The 22,264-nt window shown below is 44.6% G+C and overlaps 1 protein-coding gene across 1 annotated transcript in view; it reads right to left on the bottom strand.

Moving 5' to 3' along the window:
* Positions 1–389: 389 nt before the first annotated feature.
* TRIM71 (tripartite motif containing 71) overlaps positions 390–22,264 on the bottom strand; it is a 58,421-nt gene continuing 36,546 nt past the window's right edge. Inside the window, exons 2-4 of the mRNA XM_028750208.2 lie at positions 17,645–17,812; positions 10,904–11,038; positions 390–8,544 (exon numbers count right to left, since the gene is read on the bottom strand). Of these exons, the coding sequence (XP_028606041.2) occupies positions 7,093–8,544; positions 10,904–11,038; positions 17,645–17,812 (1,755 nt within the window). The 3' untranslated portion in view covers positions 390–7,092. The remainder of the gene's footprint in view (positions 8,545–10,903; positions 11,039–17,644; positions 17,813–22,264) is intronic.

The raw sequence follows: 22,264 nt of genomic DNA on the forward strand, positions 1-22,264 counted from the left end.
CACAGATCAAGGTGTTAGCTCTGCTCAGTTAGCATTGCCTTGTTGTATTCAGGAGGATTAAGTTATGGTATGACCAAACTGTTAACTGCAGCTAGCTGAATACCCCACCACATTGGGGTGTCTGCTGGTAAAACACTTTCCATCATAGAAGTGCAGGGCTTTTCCTATACAGGACGCATTAAAGCACATTAACTGGAAGAAAAACATCAGTTCTTCAACAGTAGGCTGTTAATAAGAGGTAGCAAGTAATAGCTAACCTGCTTTCCAGCGTTGAGTCCATATGAATTCCAGGAGTTAGAGGGCTGATGTGAAGCTAACACTATCCTTGTTGGTTTTTGGTACACATGGATTTGAAATTGGAGTGGGGAGAAATGGAAGACAAACCACAATTGAAGTGAAACTCACATTTATTTGATTAAACAAAAATAAAATAAACTGCATAGAAACATTTTAAAGTCCAGAGAGAGAATGACTTTGTTTTAAGGCTGCCAGTAGCTGATACATTGTCCCCTTGCTACATCCTTCAGCCTTCTCCATGGACCACAAAGATACATTCAGAAGCCTCCATTAAAAACACGCAAGTTCTAACTTTATTTTTTTAGCCCGTTTAAACAAAGCTTGTGCCTCACCTGTTGTTCTGCTGTGCTCTGCAACTTTGGAGTTCAGAACACCAGCTGACCGAATCTTAAAAAGATACAGGGCTTCAGTTGAAGGAAGGAAAAAATGGTCTCGACCAAATCAAGCTATACACAATGCCCATATTTGTATTGTGGGACTTTAGCTAGGCTGCTTACCTGGAAGTGAACAGCAGAGATTTACTAAAAAGCAACCGGCTCTAGGACTGGTGTACTTCCCTGCTCTCTCATTCGGGGAGGGGGGTGTTGAATCCCATGTATCCAAAGCCACCCACAGTATGTAATAGCACCAGTGGTTTTTGCACCCACAACAGGAGGGTTTGCAATTCAAAGGTAAGGCCTCCTTCTCGAGCTGAGAGTGAAATCTCTATCCTACGGACCCTGGGGTGCCTTTTAAAGGGATCATAGGACTGTCCTAAAATTAAATTTCTTGATTGAGCAACTTTGATTCACAAAGATCAAGTTGTACTATATAGCCAATGGAAGAATTTAGTCTGCAGAGGGTGTGTCCCCCCCCCCCATTCTCTTTGGTCTTAGACCACCCACTTTGTGTTCAGGCATAGAAAAAAAACTGGACATGCTTTCATTTTTTTTTTATCAAGGACCAGTGCCTTAACTGTTTAGAAATGTACCACCATCTAAATAGATGCACAACAGGTGAGGCACAATACAAAAAAATATCACATACAGTAAGAAGAGTCACCCCCCACAAGCTTGGGTGACTTTGCGCACATTAACTATTTTTAAAAAATGTCATAAGGGGAAGAGACTAAAACCAAGAAGCTCTCCCTGTGAAAGAATCTACATAGACTTGAGAAATATTCTGTAACGCTACAAAAGAATTTTTCTAGTTTGGCGGCTTAAAGAACGCCATCTATTCTACTACATACACTTAACATTCAGTCACCAAAGCTCTCTTGACAAAGGAGCTACAAACAAAATTAAAAGGCAACCTGAGTTTGTACGTTGATACAATCATTGAAGAGGTCTAAGACCATGCAGGTACAACAAAGCTTTCTTTATTAAAAAAAATTCTTCCTGAAGAACCATTACTGGTTAAACAATGATGGGGAAGGGGGGAAGGGGAGAAGAGAACCAATACCATCCCAATCTTACCAAGGTCAACATAGCATGATCTCTAGTGGTGGTCTGTACCCACTGGAGTCATTATCCAAGTCTCATTTCTCCAATCCCACTTATAAGAAAGAGGCAAAGATTTAGGAGATACAATCACAGCAATCCATCGTGTGCTTCTATTCTAGCTTTGCTGTTAAATATGGAAAACAATGGAAGAGACAGTCCAGTCTAAGCTACCTTTGGTGTGAGCATCGTAACACTGCCAAAATGTCCTGTTCCAAAAATTAACAGAATAACCCACAATCTCATTCCCGTCCTGTCACATATAATCATTTTGAAATGTAGGAGAATATTACTTCCTTTCATACATTCTCAACGGATAATGAGTTTTCTCCTGGCAGGCGTATCATGTCTCCACAAGGTTGTTTTCTAACAAACTGACAGTAGATATCAGCAAACAGGGTTTTTCCCTCTAGCAAAGAGACCAGTAATCACAAGAACTACGCAAGACCCAATTTACTGACCAGTCCACTGTGTCTTAATACTGAAAGATGGGGAGGGATTGTGACTTACAAAGACCAGTTAATGGCGAAGGGTTATCAGTTTTTTGCCTGAGATTTCCAAAGTGTCTCTTATACTTTTAAGTGTGGCCATCGGGGTGGGGGTGGGGGGTTGTACCACCTGGTTTTAATGCTATTTGTGGTCAATCCCTTTTCTCCTCGTGGTGGAAAACAATTTTCTTCTATGACATTCTGGTGCTAAATTTGAGGTAGATACTGTGCTTCTTTCATCAAAGTGAGGTAGAACTTTAAATTCTACTTTTTAGGCATCTAGTACCACAGCAAACTGGGTTCCGCTGGTTTCCTGAGGACTCAAGGACCAAAAACAGTGTTTGTCTAACGCAAGTACCAGTGTTAACTTTTTACACAGTCCAAACTGTGTGTATGTCTAAACATCATCTTTTCTTACTTTTTAATACCCTATTACCTTTTGGCACCTTTGGATATACTTACGTAAAAAACAACAAACCACACACACACAAAACGCAACTCCACACAAAAAATGCTTTGGCACTTCTTAATTTAAATCAGAACTAAACATAGGAATCTCCTGATCTTCAAAAGAAATCTTGAGATATGGCTAAAATCAAGCAGAGACCTCTCCTCTTTAATAAATTAATATTGGCTTAACTAACTAAAACAGGCCACACCAATCTCTTGCAATGCCATAAGGAAATGTCCCCCTTGATCCCAGATCTCATTAGGTTTAGGGAGAACATATTTTTAATATATTTTAGGTCTCCATGGCAACCTCCACTTATAGTATTCCTTTGATGGTTTCCCCAAATAAGTTATACTTAAGGGTACCAAAGTTTGCCACCTGAAGTACTGCTGCTCAGCACCATGACTTCCTACTGGGCTTTCAGCATCAACTAAAAAGACTATTTAGCAGAGTATTTGATTCATAAAGCTTAATCAGGAGCGTAGCGATAATTTGATGGAGAATGCATCAAATGGGACGGGGGGGGGGGGGAGTTGCAATTTATAACAGCTCAAATTCAAGTGTTTAGTGCACAAAATTTAGAAAGCATTTAAAAAACATATTTTGCCTAAACCAGGTTTATTAGCTCAGAAGACTTATACAAAGCACATGTTTGCAGCTTGTAGCTTACGCACTTTTTGGTAGCCCTGCTTTGTACTTGAGTCCTGTGTCTGGATTGCTGTATAAAGCCCATGAACATGCAAACAGATGGGAGTTTAAATCCTGTCACTTATATACCCAATAAAAACCCAAACCCCTAAGGGGCATTTTATGTTGGCATTAAATGTTTCCTGTATTATTACACTACTTAGCTTCATAGCGTTATAAACACTCCTATGTCAGAAGTACACTAATACTTTAGGTGAGGTAACATGTGCTTAGCACTACACCAACTGCAGTTACTGACAGGAGTCACTCAGGGTAGCCAAACAGCAGCATTTTAAAAAATAAAACATTTAGATATGCAAGCTGAACGTGTTTATCAGATGCCTCCCCCCACCCCACCCCGGTTTTCTTTGTGCCAAACTGCGGATATCTTGATCCCCCAGTAGAAGTAGTGTATTTATGGAAGAACGACACACCATTTCTTTCCTACAAGTAAAGAGATTTCTGGCTTCTCCAAGCTTGTGCAGCAAATAACATACAAAAGTCACAAAGCTCAAAACACTATTCCGCTACCTAACAGTTTTACACAGCAAAATGGGATGGCACAGCACAGAGAACTTTTACTCAACAAAAGAGTAGCTTATTTTAAGAGAAGCCCATCCAAAAGCAAATAGGGTAACATCAACAGAAGGAAGACAAACACTTGCCTTACAGACACACACACACGGGATTCTGCCAACTCTAAAATTAAAGCTTTTTAACCAGTTATCTTTGGTAGCTAGATCAGGCTAACCTTACTTCTCAACTTGAGTCCCAAGTAAAATGCTCTAATCTGCAATGCCTTTGAACGTCATACGCCAGCCTCCTGTGAAGCACGAAATCAAGCTTGAAATCTCCAGCGACACTGCATGGAACCAACACACCTCCAATTTAGACAACAATTTCTGACGTAATGTGATGAGCAGTTAAATGGCAAGTCTTCTATTAAAAGCACACAGATTACCCTTTTCCAGACGAAAACATGGTATTTTGGTGTACACAGAGGGGGCGGAAAACCTTCCAAGCATGATGCAAGGGATTCTTGAAGAGGTGGCACAAAATGTACAGTTGTGGTTACAGTGCCACTGACAGATTGCTTAGTCCATGCCCCCATCTCCACTAAACTATGCCCCCATCTCCACTAAACTGTGCTTTGCAACTAACCAGCTATGTAGTGTGTGGACATCCTCAGACGTCACAACATCAGGCCCACTACAAAGGAGGAGGGGAGGAAATGAGAACCAAAGTGAATTTCACTGCCAAGGATGCGATGGTTCTCAGTGACTGTAGAGAACAGTTTCCCACTTTAAACTATCACAGCTCTTTTTTGAAAAAACAACCCAGTATCCTAACAGGCTGTGGTGCACTCTCTTCAGAGATGCTGGTATTGGCTAAAAGGAAAGGCAATGTTTCGAACTAACCTGATTAAACCTATTAGAAACATTAGAGTTCAGACACTCACCAATTCTACATTCTTCCTGGACCATCCAAATTTGCTGGGGGAAGGGATGCAAGTTTTCTGCATTTTGTGGGCTGCGGTTCAATAGAAAGACAAAACTCAAGCTTCCTGTTTCTAAAAGTTAGTTTCTAAGAAAATACGCAAAGTGCAACTCACAACATCTTTGTTAGTACTGAAATCCCTAGAAAAATTTAATATTTTTTTTTAAAAAATTGCCAATAATGGGCATATGGTAGAGCATTCGTATACATTAACTGGACCACATTTCAGCCTTCATGTAACATCAGTACAGCTTATTTCTTCCTCAGTAATAACGAAGGATAGATCTAAAAAAACTACAAAGTCTCGTCACTATGCCAGAAACATCCACCTTATTAATATTTTGGATTTCCAACTAGGATTCTAGTCGAGACACAAACGAAACAGGACAGATATGTCTCCTGAGATAACCTTAGCAAAGGGAATAGCTACAATCGCACCACACACTTGCTCAAGAGTAAGCCCCACGGTGGCCAATGAGGCTTGCTCCCAAATATCTGTATAGAGGAATGTACAGTGTTAAGGTGAGAACTGGAAAGTTTAACAGGACAACATGGAGGAATTGCATTCCTATGGTTCGGTACTAAACCTGAAATCTGGAGCTTCCTCTCTCAGTGCTAAATTCTGTGGCTGATTAAATTCAAGGAACTCATAGTTTTGGTTTAAGATACTACACCCCATTTCACATGGCATTCTTTGGCGCTGGAACAAATGAGGTAGGTTTTAGGGTGGTTCTCTTTCTGTACACTATCTTGTCCCTGAGAGAGGGTGCTACATGGGTGTCCTGGCAGGATGAATTTCCAAGAAGGGGAGCTTTATGAAAAGCTCAGATTTCGTTACTACAGTCTCTTTTCCTTCACCCAGGTGCGACTGAAACACCCTGAATCTCTAAATTTCCGTTGTTTACATCTGAACAATTACAAATGTCTAGAGGCACGAACTAGGCTTGGTTTCTAAAAAGTAAATTCTCCCAGCGCATGCCTTCAAAACAGAACATTCGGCCCAAACATTTGACTCATTGCCTTTCCATGCGTAGTCACAGAGAGCTATGTCTATATCTAGAGAGAGAGAAAGAGAGCGCACAGACAAAAATATATCTTTTTATAAAGAACTGCGGGGGGGGGGGAGAAAGGCTATGAGAGAAACACACGGTCAAAAGGAAGCCCTCGCGCACCTTTCGAGAATAAGTGGCACCAAAGCCAGGGATCCAGGGATTTTGACAGAAGCCACTTTCTCTCGAGGCTTCCCCCCACACAATCACCTGCACACCCAGGCAGCACCTCCTCATGCTGCCTTGGAGGTAAAACTTCTAAACGTTTCCAGGTTTGGAGAGCAGCTTGCCCAGCAGTGAGGAGGGAGAGGAAGGCTGCTCCCAGAGGTTCCACATACAGGGAGGACATTTACCACCTGCGTCTTTGGACCAGTGTCCAAAGCCACCAAATAAAGAGAAGCTAAACATATTCATAGCGCCTTGTGCATTTTCCTAAGCAGCTTCCTTTTCCGTTGTGGGGTTACTGCATTTTTCTTTTACAAAAAAAATAATAATACATGCAAAACAGCAAATATCAATGAAGAAGAACCTGGGCTTCCCTCCCTGGCCCAGGGAACCCCATCCCACTTGCAAAAAAAAGACCAAAGCCTTTTGGAAACGACGACTCTTTTAACGCTGAACAGTATGTCAAATGCACTGAGGTATTAAAAAGAAAATAAAGGAGAACAAGGAACAAGTTCTCTGCTGCAGCAGCATTTAAAAACAGGACCCCTTCACCGCCGCCATAAAACAAAACAACTCCCCACAGTCTGATCAGAACAACAAAATTAAAAATACCTAAAAACTACCGATTTTCTTTCTTTCTTCTTTTTAAAGATGAGAGTGTGTGCCTTTTCGGCAGAGTCTACAGGATTTGCTGCCCAAACCAGCTAGTGTGCACGAAACCATGAATGCCCCCACATCTGGGGGTGGGGTGGGGAGAAGTAGTAGTTTAATTTTATGCTGCACTGTGTATACTGTGGAGGTAAAAGGAACACAAATATAATGAGGTAGATAAAAGTACATTCATCTATAAAAAAAATTAAAGATGAGGTAGGTTTGAAACTAACGTTGCAATTTGTGTGTGTGTGTGTGTGTGTTTGTGTGTTTTCTTAAAAGGATTTTCCCTGAGACAGTTTTCTTCTTAAGTATAGATTAAAGACAGATCAGAAGACGAGTATGCGATTGTTTCCAAAGTCAACCACAACAATCATGCCATCTGGGGTGACTGTTATACCTGAAGGACGGTCCATCTGACCAAAGCCACTTCCCTGAGTGCCAAATTTGCATAAAAAGCTGCCATTCGGCTCAAATATCTGCACGCGGTGGTTCCTGGAATCTGCCACAATGATTCGGCCTTCCTGGTCCACAGCCACACCTTGTGGGCGCAGAAACTGGCCGTTGCTTGTGCCTTCGGAGCCAAGGAAGCGGGCCGACTGACAGTCGGGGTGTATGACCAGGAGACGGTGATTGTTGAAATCCGTCACGACCAGGTGGCCTTCATGATTGAACGTCACTCCTCTCGGGGAATCAAAGTGCTTCCAGAGTGCCCCTTCAAAACCGTACTTGTTCAGGAACACTCCGTCAGGCCCAAAGAGCTGAACCCGATGGTTCCTCGTGTCGGACACCAGGATTTTGCCCTCAGAGTTCACCGCCACATCCCACGGGTAATTGAACTGCCCGTTCTTGGTTCCTTTCTCCCCAAACTTCAGAATGAACTGGCCGTCAAAGGTGAAGATCTGGATGCGATGATTGTCCTTGTCGGCCACGACAATCCGCCGCGAGGAGTCGGAGGCCACGCCGGCAGGCCTGTCGAACTGGCCAGGCCTGGAGCCCAAGGTGCCAAACTTGTGGTGGAAGGCGCCACAAGGCTTAAAGACCTGGATGCGGTTGTTGCTGCGGTCAGCAACGATGATGTAGCCTTCCTTATCTACGCTGACGCCCCAGGGGCGGCACAGCTTGCCCTCGCTATCCCCCTCGCTGGCAAAACAGAGCCCCGGGAGCCCGATGCCAACATAGCTGCGCCCTGACTTGACGGTGACTTTGAACGGGCTGTTTTCTATGTGCTGGTTGCACATCATGACGGAAATCAGGTGCTCCCCTTCCATCTGCGGCCTGTAATTGACAATGTAGGTTCCGTTCTGCTGGTCGCTAATATCTGCCCCAAAGAGATTTCCATCGGGCCCCATGACCACGGCAGAGATCATGTCTCCCCCAGAAAGACGCGTCTCCCCGTCGTGGTCATAGCCGATCACTGTGAAAGAGGCCACTTTGCCCTGCAGTGCCCGCTTGAGACCTTCTCCAGTGGCTTTGGTCAGAGGAGCGAAGGCCCCGCTGCTGACAAACCCCATAGACTTGATGGCCATATACAATGCCTGATCAGGAGGCGTGAACATGACCCTGTCATCCTCTTGGGGCTGCAAGAAGCCTCGGACGTTCTTCAGCTCCTGCACCTGAGCGAGCATCCGGTCGCGAGCCAGGAGGATATCCATGCTCCGACCTTCCTCAAGGACCTGCTGCACTGCGCTGATGGTGTTGTCCAACTTGTTTAGATTCTGACGCAGTTTCTCAACCTGCAGGTAGAGGGACTTGGCTTTCACTTGGCGGATTTTCTCCACCTAAAACGAAGGTAACACAGAGACACAATTCGTACGCTGTTTGAGAAGTACCTGACAAGTTTGTTAGAAAGCATGTCGGATTTCTGCTCAAATAGAGCTAGGGCTGCTCTTTGGTCCAAGGTCAGGGCCTACCTTATTTTATTCATGTTCTCCTCTGAGTCTCTGTCCTCCTCCATTATGGCAGCCACTTTCCCACCTTTGTGGGTTTTCATGTTGCCTTTGGTCATGTCTGTGTCTGAGGCCTCAAACAGGGCTCCATCTATTTCCTGAAGATCTAAACTTGCAGATTTACTTTTTGGTCCTCATATTCCTTGGATCATCACCTTATCTAGGCTGTATAAAACTTTTTGATTAGATTTCAATAGGATCCACTCTGCTTAGATTTTGTGCCGGGGCGATTGGAGACACAGAATTGTGCTGTGTTGACAAATGCACCTCAGTTAACAGAAATCATCTCTTTCTCTGCAATAATGGTAGGCATGACGGTGAGGAAAATGTTTAGGGGGTTGCTGAATGTTTGTGGCATTCCCGCCCCCAGACACTCAAAAATATCTATATTGTTCCATTAAAACTACCCCCTCATGTAGATGTGAAAGCTCAGGTACTTGAGAGAAAAGGACGAGATGGGCACACTCTCATATTACATTTATGTCTATTATGTGTAACATCTTAACTGGGGCAACATATTAGATGTTGCCCCAGTTAAGACGTAACATGTTAGATATGTTACCACAAAGATATACCTAGCATGCTGTGTATTTAGGGAAAGAGGAAGACATTCTAAAGTTGGGTTGGGGTAAAATTACCCTCCTACCTGCCTGAAGTCACCATAATCAGGAAAATCACCTATATACAGCCCAGGGGCGCCAACAAAAAAAGTTTGTTGTGGGTGCTCAGCCTCTTGAAGCACCAGAAATCATATCTGAGGCCTCGAGACACGTCAGAGATGCCGTCTGAGGCCTTGCGAGACCTCGGAACCTGATGTCTGGTGCCACCAGAATTCAAGTTCCGAGGTAGGGGTGGCACGTGTGACATTGTGATGTTATGATGTCACACTCACTGGGCACCCATAACCTGGGGCCCAAGTAGATTCCCCTGATACAGCCTAAAATGATAGCCCAAAATAGAATTTTTAAAAATTTTCCAGCCCTGCTAGTTTTATTTACAAGCCACACAAGGGGCTTAAAAGGAAAGTTACCGTATTTTTCGCTCTATAAGACGCACCAGACCATAAGACGCACCTAGTTTTTGGAGGAGGAAAACAAGAAAAAAATATATTCTGAATTTCAGAAGCCAGAACAACAAGAAGGATTGCTGTGCAGTGAAAGCAGTGATCCCTCTTGCTGTTCTGGCTTCTGGGATAGCTGTGCAGCCTGCATTCGCTCCATAAGACGCGTACACATTTCCCCTTACTTTTTAGGAGGGAAAAAGTGAGTCTTATAGAGCAAAAAATACAGTAATTTTCACACTCAAAGAACAGCGAAGTAGTTTGTCTGTGGCAAGAATACATGGCTTTGTAGCATTCAGAATTTGCTGTAAAAACTAAAGTACATTTCACATTGGGGGGGGCGGGTTATAGCTCTATATACTTCTTGTGTTTAACTTATCAAGGACTGGATGATAGCCAATTTGGTCAAGCAGAGAATAGGCTGGTTCAGATGGAACATTAAAACCATGGTTTAGCTTTGCATGAATGAACCCAGCTTCTCCCAGGCCCTCTCCTCCTTCAGCACAGCCACACAGAGCTCAGAAAGTTTCATTTCCATCTGAAATTAGCCACAACTTGCTGGGTCATCCAAACCTTAACAAATCAGAGTTGCATCTAAATTACTGTTAGTGGAAACAAGACAATGTCAAACTACGGTTTATGCAACTGGCTGGTTTCCATGAACAGTTGAGATCAGTCAGAGTTTGCCAAGATCTGGATGACAGAAGAGAAGTAGGTCAGCTCATTCACCAGGGCAAGTCTAGCATCATTCCTGCAATACTAACCTATGTTTAATACAGGTGCAGGCAACATGGTGCCCTTCCAGAAGTTGCTTTGGACTACAACTCCCATCAGCCCCACCAAGCACAGGCAATGCTCAGGAATGATGGAACCTGTAGTCCAGCAATGTTGGCATGGCACCATAGTTTAGTGCTTTGTCTGAATTCAGCTACTCTTTCACAGAATTTTTTTTCTTGTTCCTTTTATAGATGGGTAACCGCAACACGTGTTTATTGTGAAGACAAACAAGAGAACCAGCTGTTTAAACAAGACACAGATCAGCAGGGAATGCCCCGTCCGATTTGCCAAGGGACAATAAAGTGTGCCATTGTGGTTCATGAACCAGATGGCATGCGCTCTTGTCTTTTTTACCTTCCATAGCAGCTCACACTCCCTTTCTTCTAGGGCCTTCTTGTGTCTAGATGTCACTGCTTTCACTTCAGATTGTACCATTTTTGCCTTCATCTCAACTTGTTCTGCTACAGCTTGGGCCTGCTCAATGCTGAGCTAAAAAGCAAGAGAAAGGAAAAAATAACTTTTAAGTCAATGTGATTCAATAGTAGCAACCGTGGATTTCTCATGCAATACAACTCTTCTAGAACTGAAGCAGAAAGTGACCAATACATCACCAATTCCCACAGCACGGGGCAAAAAGTTCAAGGTTAGTGTGTTCAAGACTTGACCAAGATAACCATCAGGTTTTTCAATGGAAGAGGGAGGGAGCTTCTACCCATGACCGGGCCAGGCTAGCTCTCTCCAATTCAACACACACACAGCAAGCAGCTACACACGATCCGTCAGCAAGAAGCCAGTAAAAAGCACACTGTCAAAACCCGAAAGTCTCATTTCTTTGGGATGTTTGCACAGTGGTACCTCGGGTTAAGAATCTAATTCGTTCTGGAGGTCCATTCTTAACCTGAAGCACCACTTTAGCTAATGGGACCTCCCGCTGCTGCTGCTGCGCAATTTCTGTTCTCATCCTGGAGCAGTTCTTAACCTGGGGTACTATTTATGGGTTAGCGGAGTCTGTAACCTGAAGTGTATGTAACCTGAGGTACCACTGTAGATTCTCCTTCACTTTTCAAACTTTTAAAAAGGAATTGTAGAAGGGGGGGGGGAGTACAAATAGGGCACCATTAGTCTAATTCAGTGGGTTTTTTAGACCCAGGCTTTAACATGTCTTGCAGCCCTCTATCTCCTGCTGTCATCCTCCTCACCCCCCTCCAAATCAATAGCAGCAAGGTGTTTAAAATTGAGAATTGGCTCTTCAATATTTCTTAAGGAACACCCCTGGGCCAATACTACATCAGCTTACAAGACCACCATCATTTTGACAAATGGCAGGCTTCTTGATCTCCTGGACATAATGCACTTTTCCTTCCTTCATTTTCAGAAGTGATTTGAAAACCAGTAGAGCGGTTCGGGTGCCAGAATAGTGCTGGCGGAGAGACCTGGGTTCAAATCCCCACCCAGACATGAAACTCTCTCTGGGTGACCTTGGCCCAGTCATTACTTCTCAGCCTAGCCTACTTCACAGGGCTGTTGTGAGGATAAAAGAAAGAGAGGAGGACCATAAGCTCTTTGGTAGACAAGACAGGATATAAACCATGGGTAGGCAAACTAAGGCCCGGGGGCTGGATCCGACCAAATCGCCTTCTAAATCTGGCCCATGGATGGTCCGGGAATCAGTTTGTTTTTACACGAGTAGAATGTGTCTTTTTATTTAAAATGCATCTCTGGGTTATTTGTGGGGCATAGGAATTCGTTCATTATTTTTTTCAAAATATGGTCTGGCCCCCCACAAGGTCTGAGGGACAGTGGACTGGCCCCCTGCTGGAAAAGTTTGCTGACCCTTGGTTGTCGTCCCCCCCCCCAAGTAATAGCCATCACTCAGCAATGCTCCAAGTGCACTGAACAACTTAAGCAACAAAGAGAGCATGAGCTCAGTGCAATGTTTGCCTCCCACTGCCCCCCCCATCCAAAAGAGACAACAATAAAGCAAGAATAATAATAATTTTATTATTTATACTCCGCCCATCTAGCTGGGTTTCCGCAGCCACTCTGGGTGGTTTACAGCACAGCAAGCAAACCGTGTGCTTATATAGTGCATTCTTAAGTCAGGCATCTAATATTAACCTTCTAAGAAGCGATTGGTGGTTTCAGGTTAATTAGGTACTAGCACTAATTTGAACATTCACACTCTAAGCCTGATGCCACCTTCAGCAAAGATTATAATATTTGCATGCTCCTATTTAGCAGCTTCAGGATCGGGAAAATTAGCCCTAGTCATTTTACTACTAACACCAGTGCAGAAGATGCAGCTATGCTGACATTTGTTCCTTTGATTCTTATAAATTTAAGCTTTAGATTTATGAGCAACGCATGATTAACAAAGGTAGATAAGTAGAATTCACCTGAGGGGGGGAAAGGGTTGAAAACCTACAAGTTCGTACCCTTGGGGCTTCTATTGTTTAAGGGGAGAATTTTTTCCAAAGAGAGTGATTTATTGGGGCAGCAACATATCTATTTACATTGAGATAGCTGTAGTTTTGCAACAAAAGAGAGAGATAAGATCTCTCCATGAAATCTTCCCAGTTGCAGAGAGTTGGTGCGTAAGCATTCGGTGTGCTGTTCCCCCTTGCAGATGTTTCTTTACAAAAATGGAAATTCCGCATGTTCGTTTCATTTCTCTTATCCAGAGGGCCCATTGAGCAACTAAGCGCTGGCCTTTATCACAAAAGTGAAGCAGAAAATGCACTGCCACCATTCCAAGGATCAAGGCTTTCTTTTAAAAGGCTCCATCAGGAGGAGAGTTATGGGGTTTTCCAAGAAGCCTTTTTCAGATCCCTTTCCCCTGAAGTCTCCTCATTGATATACAGCAACTAGCAGCAGTGCTGCTGCTATAAGTACAAAGGGCTGGCAACTTGCAACCAATGTGGCAGATCTCTTTCCCTCTAGCCCAGGCATGTCCAAAGTCCATTTCAGGGGCCTAATCCAGCCCCCGTGGCAGTAAAAAAGCTCAACAACTTTGGGGTAAAATTGTAAAAAATGCTCAACAACTTCAATCCTAAAAAAAAGCTCACCCTCACGCATGTTCATTTCATCAAATCTGGCCCTCTTTGAAAAAAGTTTGGGCACCCCTGCTCTAGCCTGTTTTTCAAATACAGTGGTACCTCGGGTTAAGTACTTACCGTATTTTTCGCACCATAGGGCGCACCAGACCATAGGGCGCACCCAGTTTTTAGGGGGGGGAATCAAGAGAGAAAAAAAATTCCCCCCCCCCAGCCCCAAAGAGCAGCGTACAGGCTGCACACAACCTCTCCCTGCCAGAGGGGTTGTGCGCAGCTATGGAACAAGCCAAGGCAGCGAGTGGGATGGATCCCGCTCACTGTTTTGGCTTCCCCTTTAGCCCCGTGCAGCCTCTCCCTGCCAGAGGGGTTGAACGCGGCTATTGCACAAGCCTGCATTCGCTCCATAGGACGCACACACATTTCCCCTCAATTTTTGGAGGGGAAAAACTGCGTCCAATAGAGCGAAAAATACGGTAATTCGTTCTGGAAGTCCGTTCTTAACCTGAAACTGTTCTTAACCTGAAACACCACTTTAGCTAATGGGGCCTCCTGCTGCCGCCGGAGCACAATTTCTGTTCTTGTCCTGAAGCAAAGTTCTTAACCCGAGGTAATATTTCTAGGTTAGCAGAGTCTGTAACCTGAAGCGTATGTAACCCAAGGTACCACTGTATAGGCACCGTCATCTATAAATGCAGCAAAAGGTTTCCTGTGCATACCATGTCAAGATGAAAAGCAAGAAGGCCCATGTTTTAATGTTGCCTTGCGCAGTAAATGAATGAATGTGTGTCTCATAATAAAGTGCAGCTTCTAGGAGACTCGCAATAACGTTTAAAAACCATACAGAATTGCTTAAAAACTGTCAGCAATTTAGCAACAAATCAAACACATTAAATAGCAGCCTTCACGGGGAAAGCAAAACCTTACCTACAGCACACCAACATAAGACCCAACCGGATCATATTGTATCAAATGTCTGGAAGAGGAGGAAATTCTTAACCTCGCATTTGAAAGATGTCAAGTGTTGACACCAGTCTGGCTTCACTTTGGAGAGCGTTACATGGGGAGTGGAGGACAAAACCTCTTGCATGTAGAAAGCTAGGCTGAACGATTCCCTTGGCATGCTAACCTTCTCCCTTGCATGCCTTACTTCTGCATGTAGGGTAGTGTTTAAACGTGTAAATCTTTACCTCCATCCTGGCACAAACCCTGGTACAAATCATGGAATTATAGGCTAAAAGGACCCCGAGGATCATCGAAGTCCAGAGCAGGAATATGTAGCTGACCCATACGGGGATCAAACCTGCAACCTTGGCGTTTAACCAGCTGAGCAATCCACCTGCTGCATGTATAAACCAAGTCACTGTGATTTAAGAGACATTAAAACACGCAGGGTTGGGGGCAAATCAGCCACAGATCAACCTCCAGGCCAGGTTTTTATGTTTACTTCATGTTGAGGTTAGAGTTTGCCGATGGAATACAATGGGCTCGTTGCTCAAGTGAAAATAAAGCCTTAAAATAACTTCTCTCACTAGGAACTGACACAATAGCTGCTGTCATAGCCTCTCCTGGATTGGGAATGCACAGATTCTTCTCTAACTGCTGGCCCAGCTGAACATTATGGGAATGGCAAACCTTAGACTTATTCCTCCCCCCTCCCTACTACCTCAGTACTTGAGGGAAAGAAGTTGAAAACATCCGCTTCTTCAGTTTTGAATAAAGCACAGCACAGTTTCCTGTTATACTCAAACTTGGGAAACTCTGGTTTACTCTTAACTGTGGTTAGTTCAAGCAAAATAGTACCAAACCATAGTTTAGCATAGGGACGCAGGTGGCACTGTGGGTTAAACCACAGAGCCTAGGACTTGCCGATGAGAAGGTCAGCGGTTCGAATCCGCGCGACGGGGTGAGCTCCTGTTGCTCAGTCCCTGCTCCTGCCAACCTAGCAGTTCGAAAGCACATCAAAGTGCAAGTACATAAATAGGTACTGCTCCGGCGGGAAGGTAAACGGTGTTTCTGTGTGCTACTCTGGTTTGCCAGAAGCGGCTTAGTCATGCTGGCCACATGACCCGGAAGCTGTACACCGGCTCCCTCGGCCAATAAAGCGAGATGAGCGCCGCAACCCCAGAGTCGGTCACGACTGGACCAAATGTTCAGGGGTCCCTTTACCTTTATCAATAGTTTAGCATATCAGAACTGGGCCAGTTAGTATTAAGCTGAATTTATAAACATTTGAGGTTTCCCAAGTGACGCTGTAATAATTTGCAACTAAGTTTCTGCAAGCTAATGCCATTCATTGTTTTAAACCATTCTTCTCTGAAAATGCAGCACCACGATTAAAGAAAAGGTCTTCTCTCCATTACATTTTTTTTTAAATGGAACCTTCACATTCCCATAACTTTTAAATTAGCAAAAATCAATTTAAAAATTGATTCTTATGAGCTCTAGTGCCACCAGGTGGTGCTATTTAATGAGAGTGCCTTTTCCTCCTGAAAACAGTTTGAAATACAGTACTTTTAAGTATCATTCCAAGTCATTTATAGTGCTTCTTTGAATACCAAAGATCCAGGAAATAATGCCCCTTGCATTCCAGATGGAAGAACCAGAGCAATACCACCCATATAAAGCAAGAAAGTGCTTCTGGAGAGGTGAGCTATACCTGTTTAACTTGTTTGGTAGCATCAGTTTATGGCAGAAAGAGAAGTGCCCAGAAACACTACTCCCCATACCTTGTAACATAATACAAAGCTTTGTGCCATTTTTTCAGATAGAAAAGAAGTTATGGCATACCAGACTTGAGGCCTTAATCCTAATATTTGTTTGTTTGTTTGTTTATTGTATTTATTTATATTCAGCCCTTCTTCCCTAATAATTAGCCCAGTGGTTTTCAAGCAGTGTGACGTGGCACCCTGGGGTGCTTTGAATGATGGCCGGGGTGCCCTGGGCAACACTGGCCTCTGGCCTTCTTTCCTTCCCTCCCTCTTCTGATGCCTTCTCATGTCTCTTCCTCCCAACGGCTTGCACAGTTATTTGCTGCTGCAGCCCTGGCTACAAGCTCCGCAGGCAAATGGTGCCTCTGGGGCTGGCCAGGGGGTACTGGTTGCCAGGAGCTGAAGCCCAGCCAGCCAGTTCACCAGCCCTTGCTGTTGGGAATGAAGAAGAGGAGTTTGGATTTGATATCCCGCTTTATTGCTACCCTAAGGAGTCTCAAAGCAGCTAACAATCTCCTTTTCCCTTCCTCCCCCACAACAAACACTCTGTGAGGTGAGTGAGGCTGAGAGACTTCAGAGAAGTGTGACTAGCCCAAGGTCACCCAGCAGCTGCACGTGGAGGAGCAGGGAAGCAAACCCGGTTCACCAGATTACAAGTCCACCGCTCTCAACCCCTACACCACTGGAATGGACAGACATGTCCCAGGCCCCTGTGGGGCAGTGTGAGGAGGAAGCACCTCTCTTTGGGGCAGGGGGGCAGCTCAGAGACCACAGGCTGCAGCAGCAGGTACCTGGAGGACTCCAAAGGAGAAGGGAAAGGAGAGGAGGCTGAGGGAACACTCCACAAGGGAAGGTGTTCGAAAAAGGGTGAGAGGCTGCCAGCTCTGCAGGCAAGGGGTGACATAACTGGGTTCCTGAGCCCCACAGGGGTGCCGCATAAAGAATGTAGGTGGTTAAGGGAGCCGTGGACTCAAAAAGGTTGAAAACCTCTGGATTAGACAACTATTACTTGCAGTTGATTATAGAAATTGGCCGCTGGGTGTTCAAGGAACAGCCACAATATCTGCAGCCCGCCATGCAGCTTGTACAGTGGTACCTCTGGTTGCGAACGGGATCTGTTCCAGAGGTCCATTCACAACGTGAAAAGAGTGCAACCCGCAGCGGCGCGTCTGTGCACATGAAGGTTGCGATTCGCCGCTTCTGCGCATGACGTCCTTTTGTGCTCCTGCACATGTGCGAGCGGCAAAACCAGGAAGTAACCCTTTCCGGTACTTCCGGGTCGCCGCAGGACGTAACCTGAAAGAACGTAACATGAAGTATAACTGTACATTTACCTGAATGGCCTGGCGACCCTGTTGAGCATCGGCTAGTAGCTGGATGGTAAGAGTTCTGGAGTCCTGCAGAGCATCTTGGAGGTAGATAAAACTGTGGCCCACATGACGTCCCATGCTGCATTCCCGGCAGATGGGGACAGAGCAAGTGTCACAGTAGAAGTGCAGCACCTGAAAGAGAGGTGGTCCAAGGAGACGTGGGTGAACAAAAGCTAGCCCAGAAGTGGGTTTTAAAAACAATGGTTAGCAATGGTCACCTGTAAGATTAGTGAACAATCACAGGGGTTCCTCTGATGTCAACGATACGATGCCATCTAAGGCACTCAGATGCAGAAACTCAGATATATAAGCTGATCGCCAAACGGCCCCTTAAACCTGGTCGCCACAATGCAATGTCCAGGAGCACCCTTTCCCCCCTCTGTGGTGGGAATTGTTATTATTATTGTTGTTGTTGTTGTTGTTGTTGTTGTTGTTATTACTGATTTCATTTCAATACTGCTTTATATTTTAAAGGGAAAAAACCTCAAAGCCGTTTACAACACGATAAAACTTCAAATATAACCATCTAGAATAAAATGAATTCAAGCTTCAAACTGAAAATTCAAGCTAAAAACATTTCAGATCCTTCTCTGACATTTTGCTTTCACCCTGTTTACCTACTTAATTCATAGAGCTGCCCCACCTCCCCATAGCAGAAGTACTGTAGGAAGCCAGTGTGGTGTAGTAGTCAGCAACCTAAGGCCCATGGACCAGAAGCGGCCCGCGGAGGATGTTTGACCGGCCCACGAGCCGCCCCCCGAACTGAGCTACTGGTGCGGCATGGCACGGGGACTTGATTCCACAGTACCAAAAATCACTTCTGCGCACGTGCAGGTGCTGAAAATCGCAAGCACGTGCTCGATCCGGCCCACAGAGGGGTCTCCGTGGGACCAATCCGGCCCAGGCAAGATAAACCTTGCTGACCCCTGGGTTAGAGTGCCAGACTAGGACCTGGCAGATCAGGGTTCAAATCCCCACTCAGTTGTGAAGTGCACTGGGTGACCATGAGCCAGTTACATCCTCTTAACCTACCTCACAGGGTCACTGTAGGGAATAATTGAGGAGGGGGTGAACCATGTACTCCTTAGAGAAAAAGGTGGGATATAGATGCAATAAACAGGCTCTTCAGAAAGCTGGAAGGGCCAGTCAGATGGAGATGCCTGTAGCCAACCTAGCATCCAGAGATCTCCATGTGGTCTCAATTGGACCTGCACGAGTCACAAAACACGCCTGGAGAATTTCTTGCACTGCTGAGATGGTGTGTGTGTGTGTGTGTGTGTGTGTGTGTGTGTGTGTGTGTATAAAGGCAAAGGGACCCCTGACCATTTGGTCCAGTCGTGGCAGACTCTGGGGTTGCGGCGCTCATCTCGCTTTACTGGGCGTACAGCTTCCGGGTCATGTGGCCAGCATGACTAAGCCGCCTCTGGTGAACCAGAGCAGCACACGGAAACGCCGTTTACCTTCCCGCTGGAGCAGTACCTATTTATCTACTTGCACTTGACATGCTTTCGAACTGCTAGGTTGGCAGGAGCAGGGACCGAGAAACGGGAGCTCAGCCCGTCACAGGGATTCGAACTGCCAATGTTCTGATCGGCAAGTCCTAGCCTCTGTGGTTTAACCCACAGCGCCACCCGCGTCCCTTTGTGTGTATGTAGATCCCCCCAATTTTTAAAACATTTTCTTCAACTTCTTTAAAAAAACTGCTATTCTGTCATTAAAGCGGCCTACAGTGAACTTCCTCAAAACAAAGCAACAAGATGGTTAGTTGAATTGTCCATCAGTAAATCAGAAAGCTATTTTCACATTCCATCCAGCAGAGGGAAGTAACAAGAGACCCTGTGGCATGGTAGCAAGCTTTTAACAATCCATGCAAGAGAAAATGGCAAAAGCCATTCCTAGCACCATCCCTGATGCTATTGATTCTGCCTGGAAAACACCCTTTAAGAACTTTAAGTCAGGTTGAATGCACAATCCCTGAACCTATATATCAGCTTCAAATTTACCTCTTGGAAACACATGAAGTTCAAACAGCACAAATTACGTTCAAACAATGGGTAACAGTCAATCAGCAAAAGGGATGGGCAAGTGATAACAGGATCAGACATTCCTGTGTATCACTCTCAACATTTAAGTTCAAACAAATGCAGGTGGTCAAGATGGTTTCTTCAACACTACAGGGCCAAGAGGGATCATTTTATTTAGGTGATTCATTCATCTTTATTTACACCCACTTTGCAGTCTAATCCCCACGCTTTCCCTGAATGCCTGGACCACAAGCCTTTAAAATAAAAAAAACTGTGAATATTTCTGTCTAACAAATCTCTTGTTATATAAAGTTCAGTACTACTCTTTGGGCAAAACATCTCTCAACAACAGGATTTATCATGGTGTTGCATGGAGTACAGAAAAACCCTCTTCTACTAGTTTTAAAGCAGTAAGAAAGCAAAAAAAAACTCGAGGCAGGCCAACTAGTGAGTCACATGAATATCACAATTCGCCTGCTTGTTAAAAGTACCCTCCTTCCCCCCCACCCCCTTCTACTCAAAGGGGCCATCTGAAGAGAAAATGGCGTCAATATGAGCAAGGGTTCGGCTTCAAGCTAAACCTACTATTAACCCTCTGAAACAGTTAATGCCAGAAGCAAGGCTAGGTCAAAGGCCAGAGAGCAGTCCTGTCATGCAGATCCAGATGCTACTTTCTGCAAGAATACAAGGCACAGTGTAGGAGTCATTCAGGCACACAAACTACAGAAGAAGAGAGGGGAAAGCAATCAAAACAATTAACAGATTTTTGTTTTATTTTAAGAAAGCCTCTAGTCCGCTAGCATATCAAGAAATGCTAGCTCAGTAACAATACTTCTCCAACATTTTGTTCCATGCCAAACAGGTTCCTTAAAAAAAAAAAGGCTTTGTATATAAAGAAAAATGTTTTTTTAAAAGTCTTCAGTACAAAACTGGTTTTTCAAGTTAGCCTCTGGAGACTGTGGCAGTCCTGAGCCTGGAAGTGTCTCAAGCAATAATTCACAGTTTCTTTCTTTCCTCTCATCACAGAAGGTGGTAATGTGTCAGGATACTGCAGGAGTGCTGGGGTGGGGGAGAAGAATTGCCCCAAATTGGCAATTTACAGATTTTGGCGTTTACCAAATTGGCTCAAACACAAGTTTTGGAGCAGTAACTGCTTTGAGCGCTGCTCTCTCTCACTCTGAACAAAGGCTACAATATACCACTCAACTGCTTGTTGGCGGGTGGTTTGAATGGAGTTTCTTTGCAAAGGTTGCATTTGTGCCTTTCCAAGGGAAACAAAAACAAAATTGCACCGACCGCCTTCTTCAAAAGGTCCCTAAGAGTGGTTGCAACGTTCTGCTTCTGGCGCAAAAGTGCACGGCAACATTTGCCAACAAGTGCCCCAAACAAATATACATTCATTTGTCTATAAAGTTTCCAAATTCTACAGCAAAGAAAGATGAATTGAAAGAGCACACTCACGAGGCATGTAATCACTCAAGCTGTGTGTACACACTTCAGTCTTGATCTTACATTAGCCGGTAAATGAAAATCTTTTTAGTGAGGGGAGAAAACAAATTAACTGATCCATTTCTCATTCCCTCATGGGCTTCCTCAGAATTCAACATACATTGTTTTAGCCGCCTCCACCACCACCTTCGGTAGTGGTTAAAAGATCAGCCTCCCCTCTCTTATTCCATGCAAATGCAACAGGAGCAAGATCTGCCCAAATCTTTCTTGCCTAAGGCTGGGGGGCCAAACCATCGGAGGAAACTCAAAACTCTACAACAGGGGTCAGCAAACCTTTTCAGCAGGGGGCCGGTCCACTGTCCCTAAGATCTTGTGGGGGGACGGACTATATTTTGAAGGGGGGGGTGAACGAATTCCTATGCCCCACAAATAACCCAGAGATGCATTTTAAATAAAAGCAGACATTCTACTCATGTAAAAACACACTGATTTCCGGACCGTCTGCGGGCCGGATTTAGAAGGAGATTGGGCCGGATCCGGCCCCCGGGCCTTAGTTTGCCTATCCATGCTCTACAATGATGAGCACAGACTCATGAAGCTCGGAGCATGCAAGGATTTCAGATGCCAGCTATATTTAACATGATAACAATATGAAACTTTGGTAGCTCTTCAATCTGCAGGCAACGATTTAACAAAATATACCCTAAAATCGAAAGGGTACCTTTAGCAACTGCATTTCCCTGGGCTCTTAACAGCTGGGTTTTCATCTTTCATAGATACCAACAGGAGGAGGGGCTGAAACAGGTTTAATTGACCATTACTCAATGTGACTGGGGCCTATATTAATTATGTTTATGTGTGGAAATGCCAAGGCTTAATATGCCCTCAAGCATTATAAACACAAGTGCCTCTCCATTCAAAGTCCACGGACACTCTTTTGGGAAGAAAAATTGTGTGTGTGTGTGTGTGTGTGTGTGTGTGTGTGTGTGTGTGTGTTGTCAGGAAGGGGACCCTGGTAAGATGGATTCATGAGGGTAAGTCAAGAGGAAGTAATATAATTCATATAAACAACAACCCCAAAACTTAAGGCAACATAACGGAGCGTCTTACT

This window comes from Podarcis muralis, chromosome 12 (genome assembly GCF_964188315.1).
Source record: "Podarcis muralis chromosome 12, rPodMur119.hap1.1, whole genome shotgun sequence".
NCBI lineage: Eukaryota > Metazoa > Chordata > Lepidosauria > Squamata > Lacertidae > Podarcis > Podarcis muralis.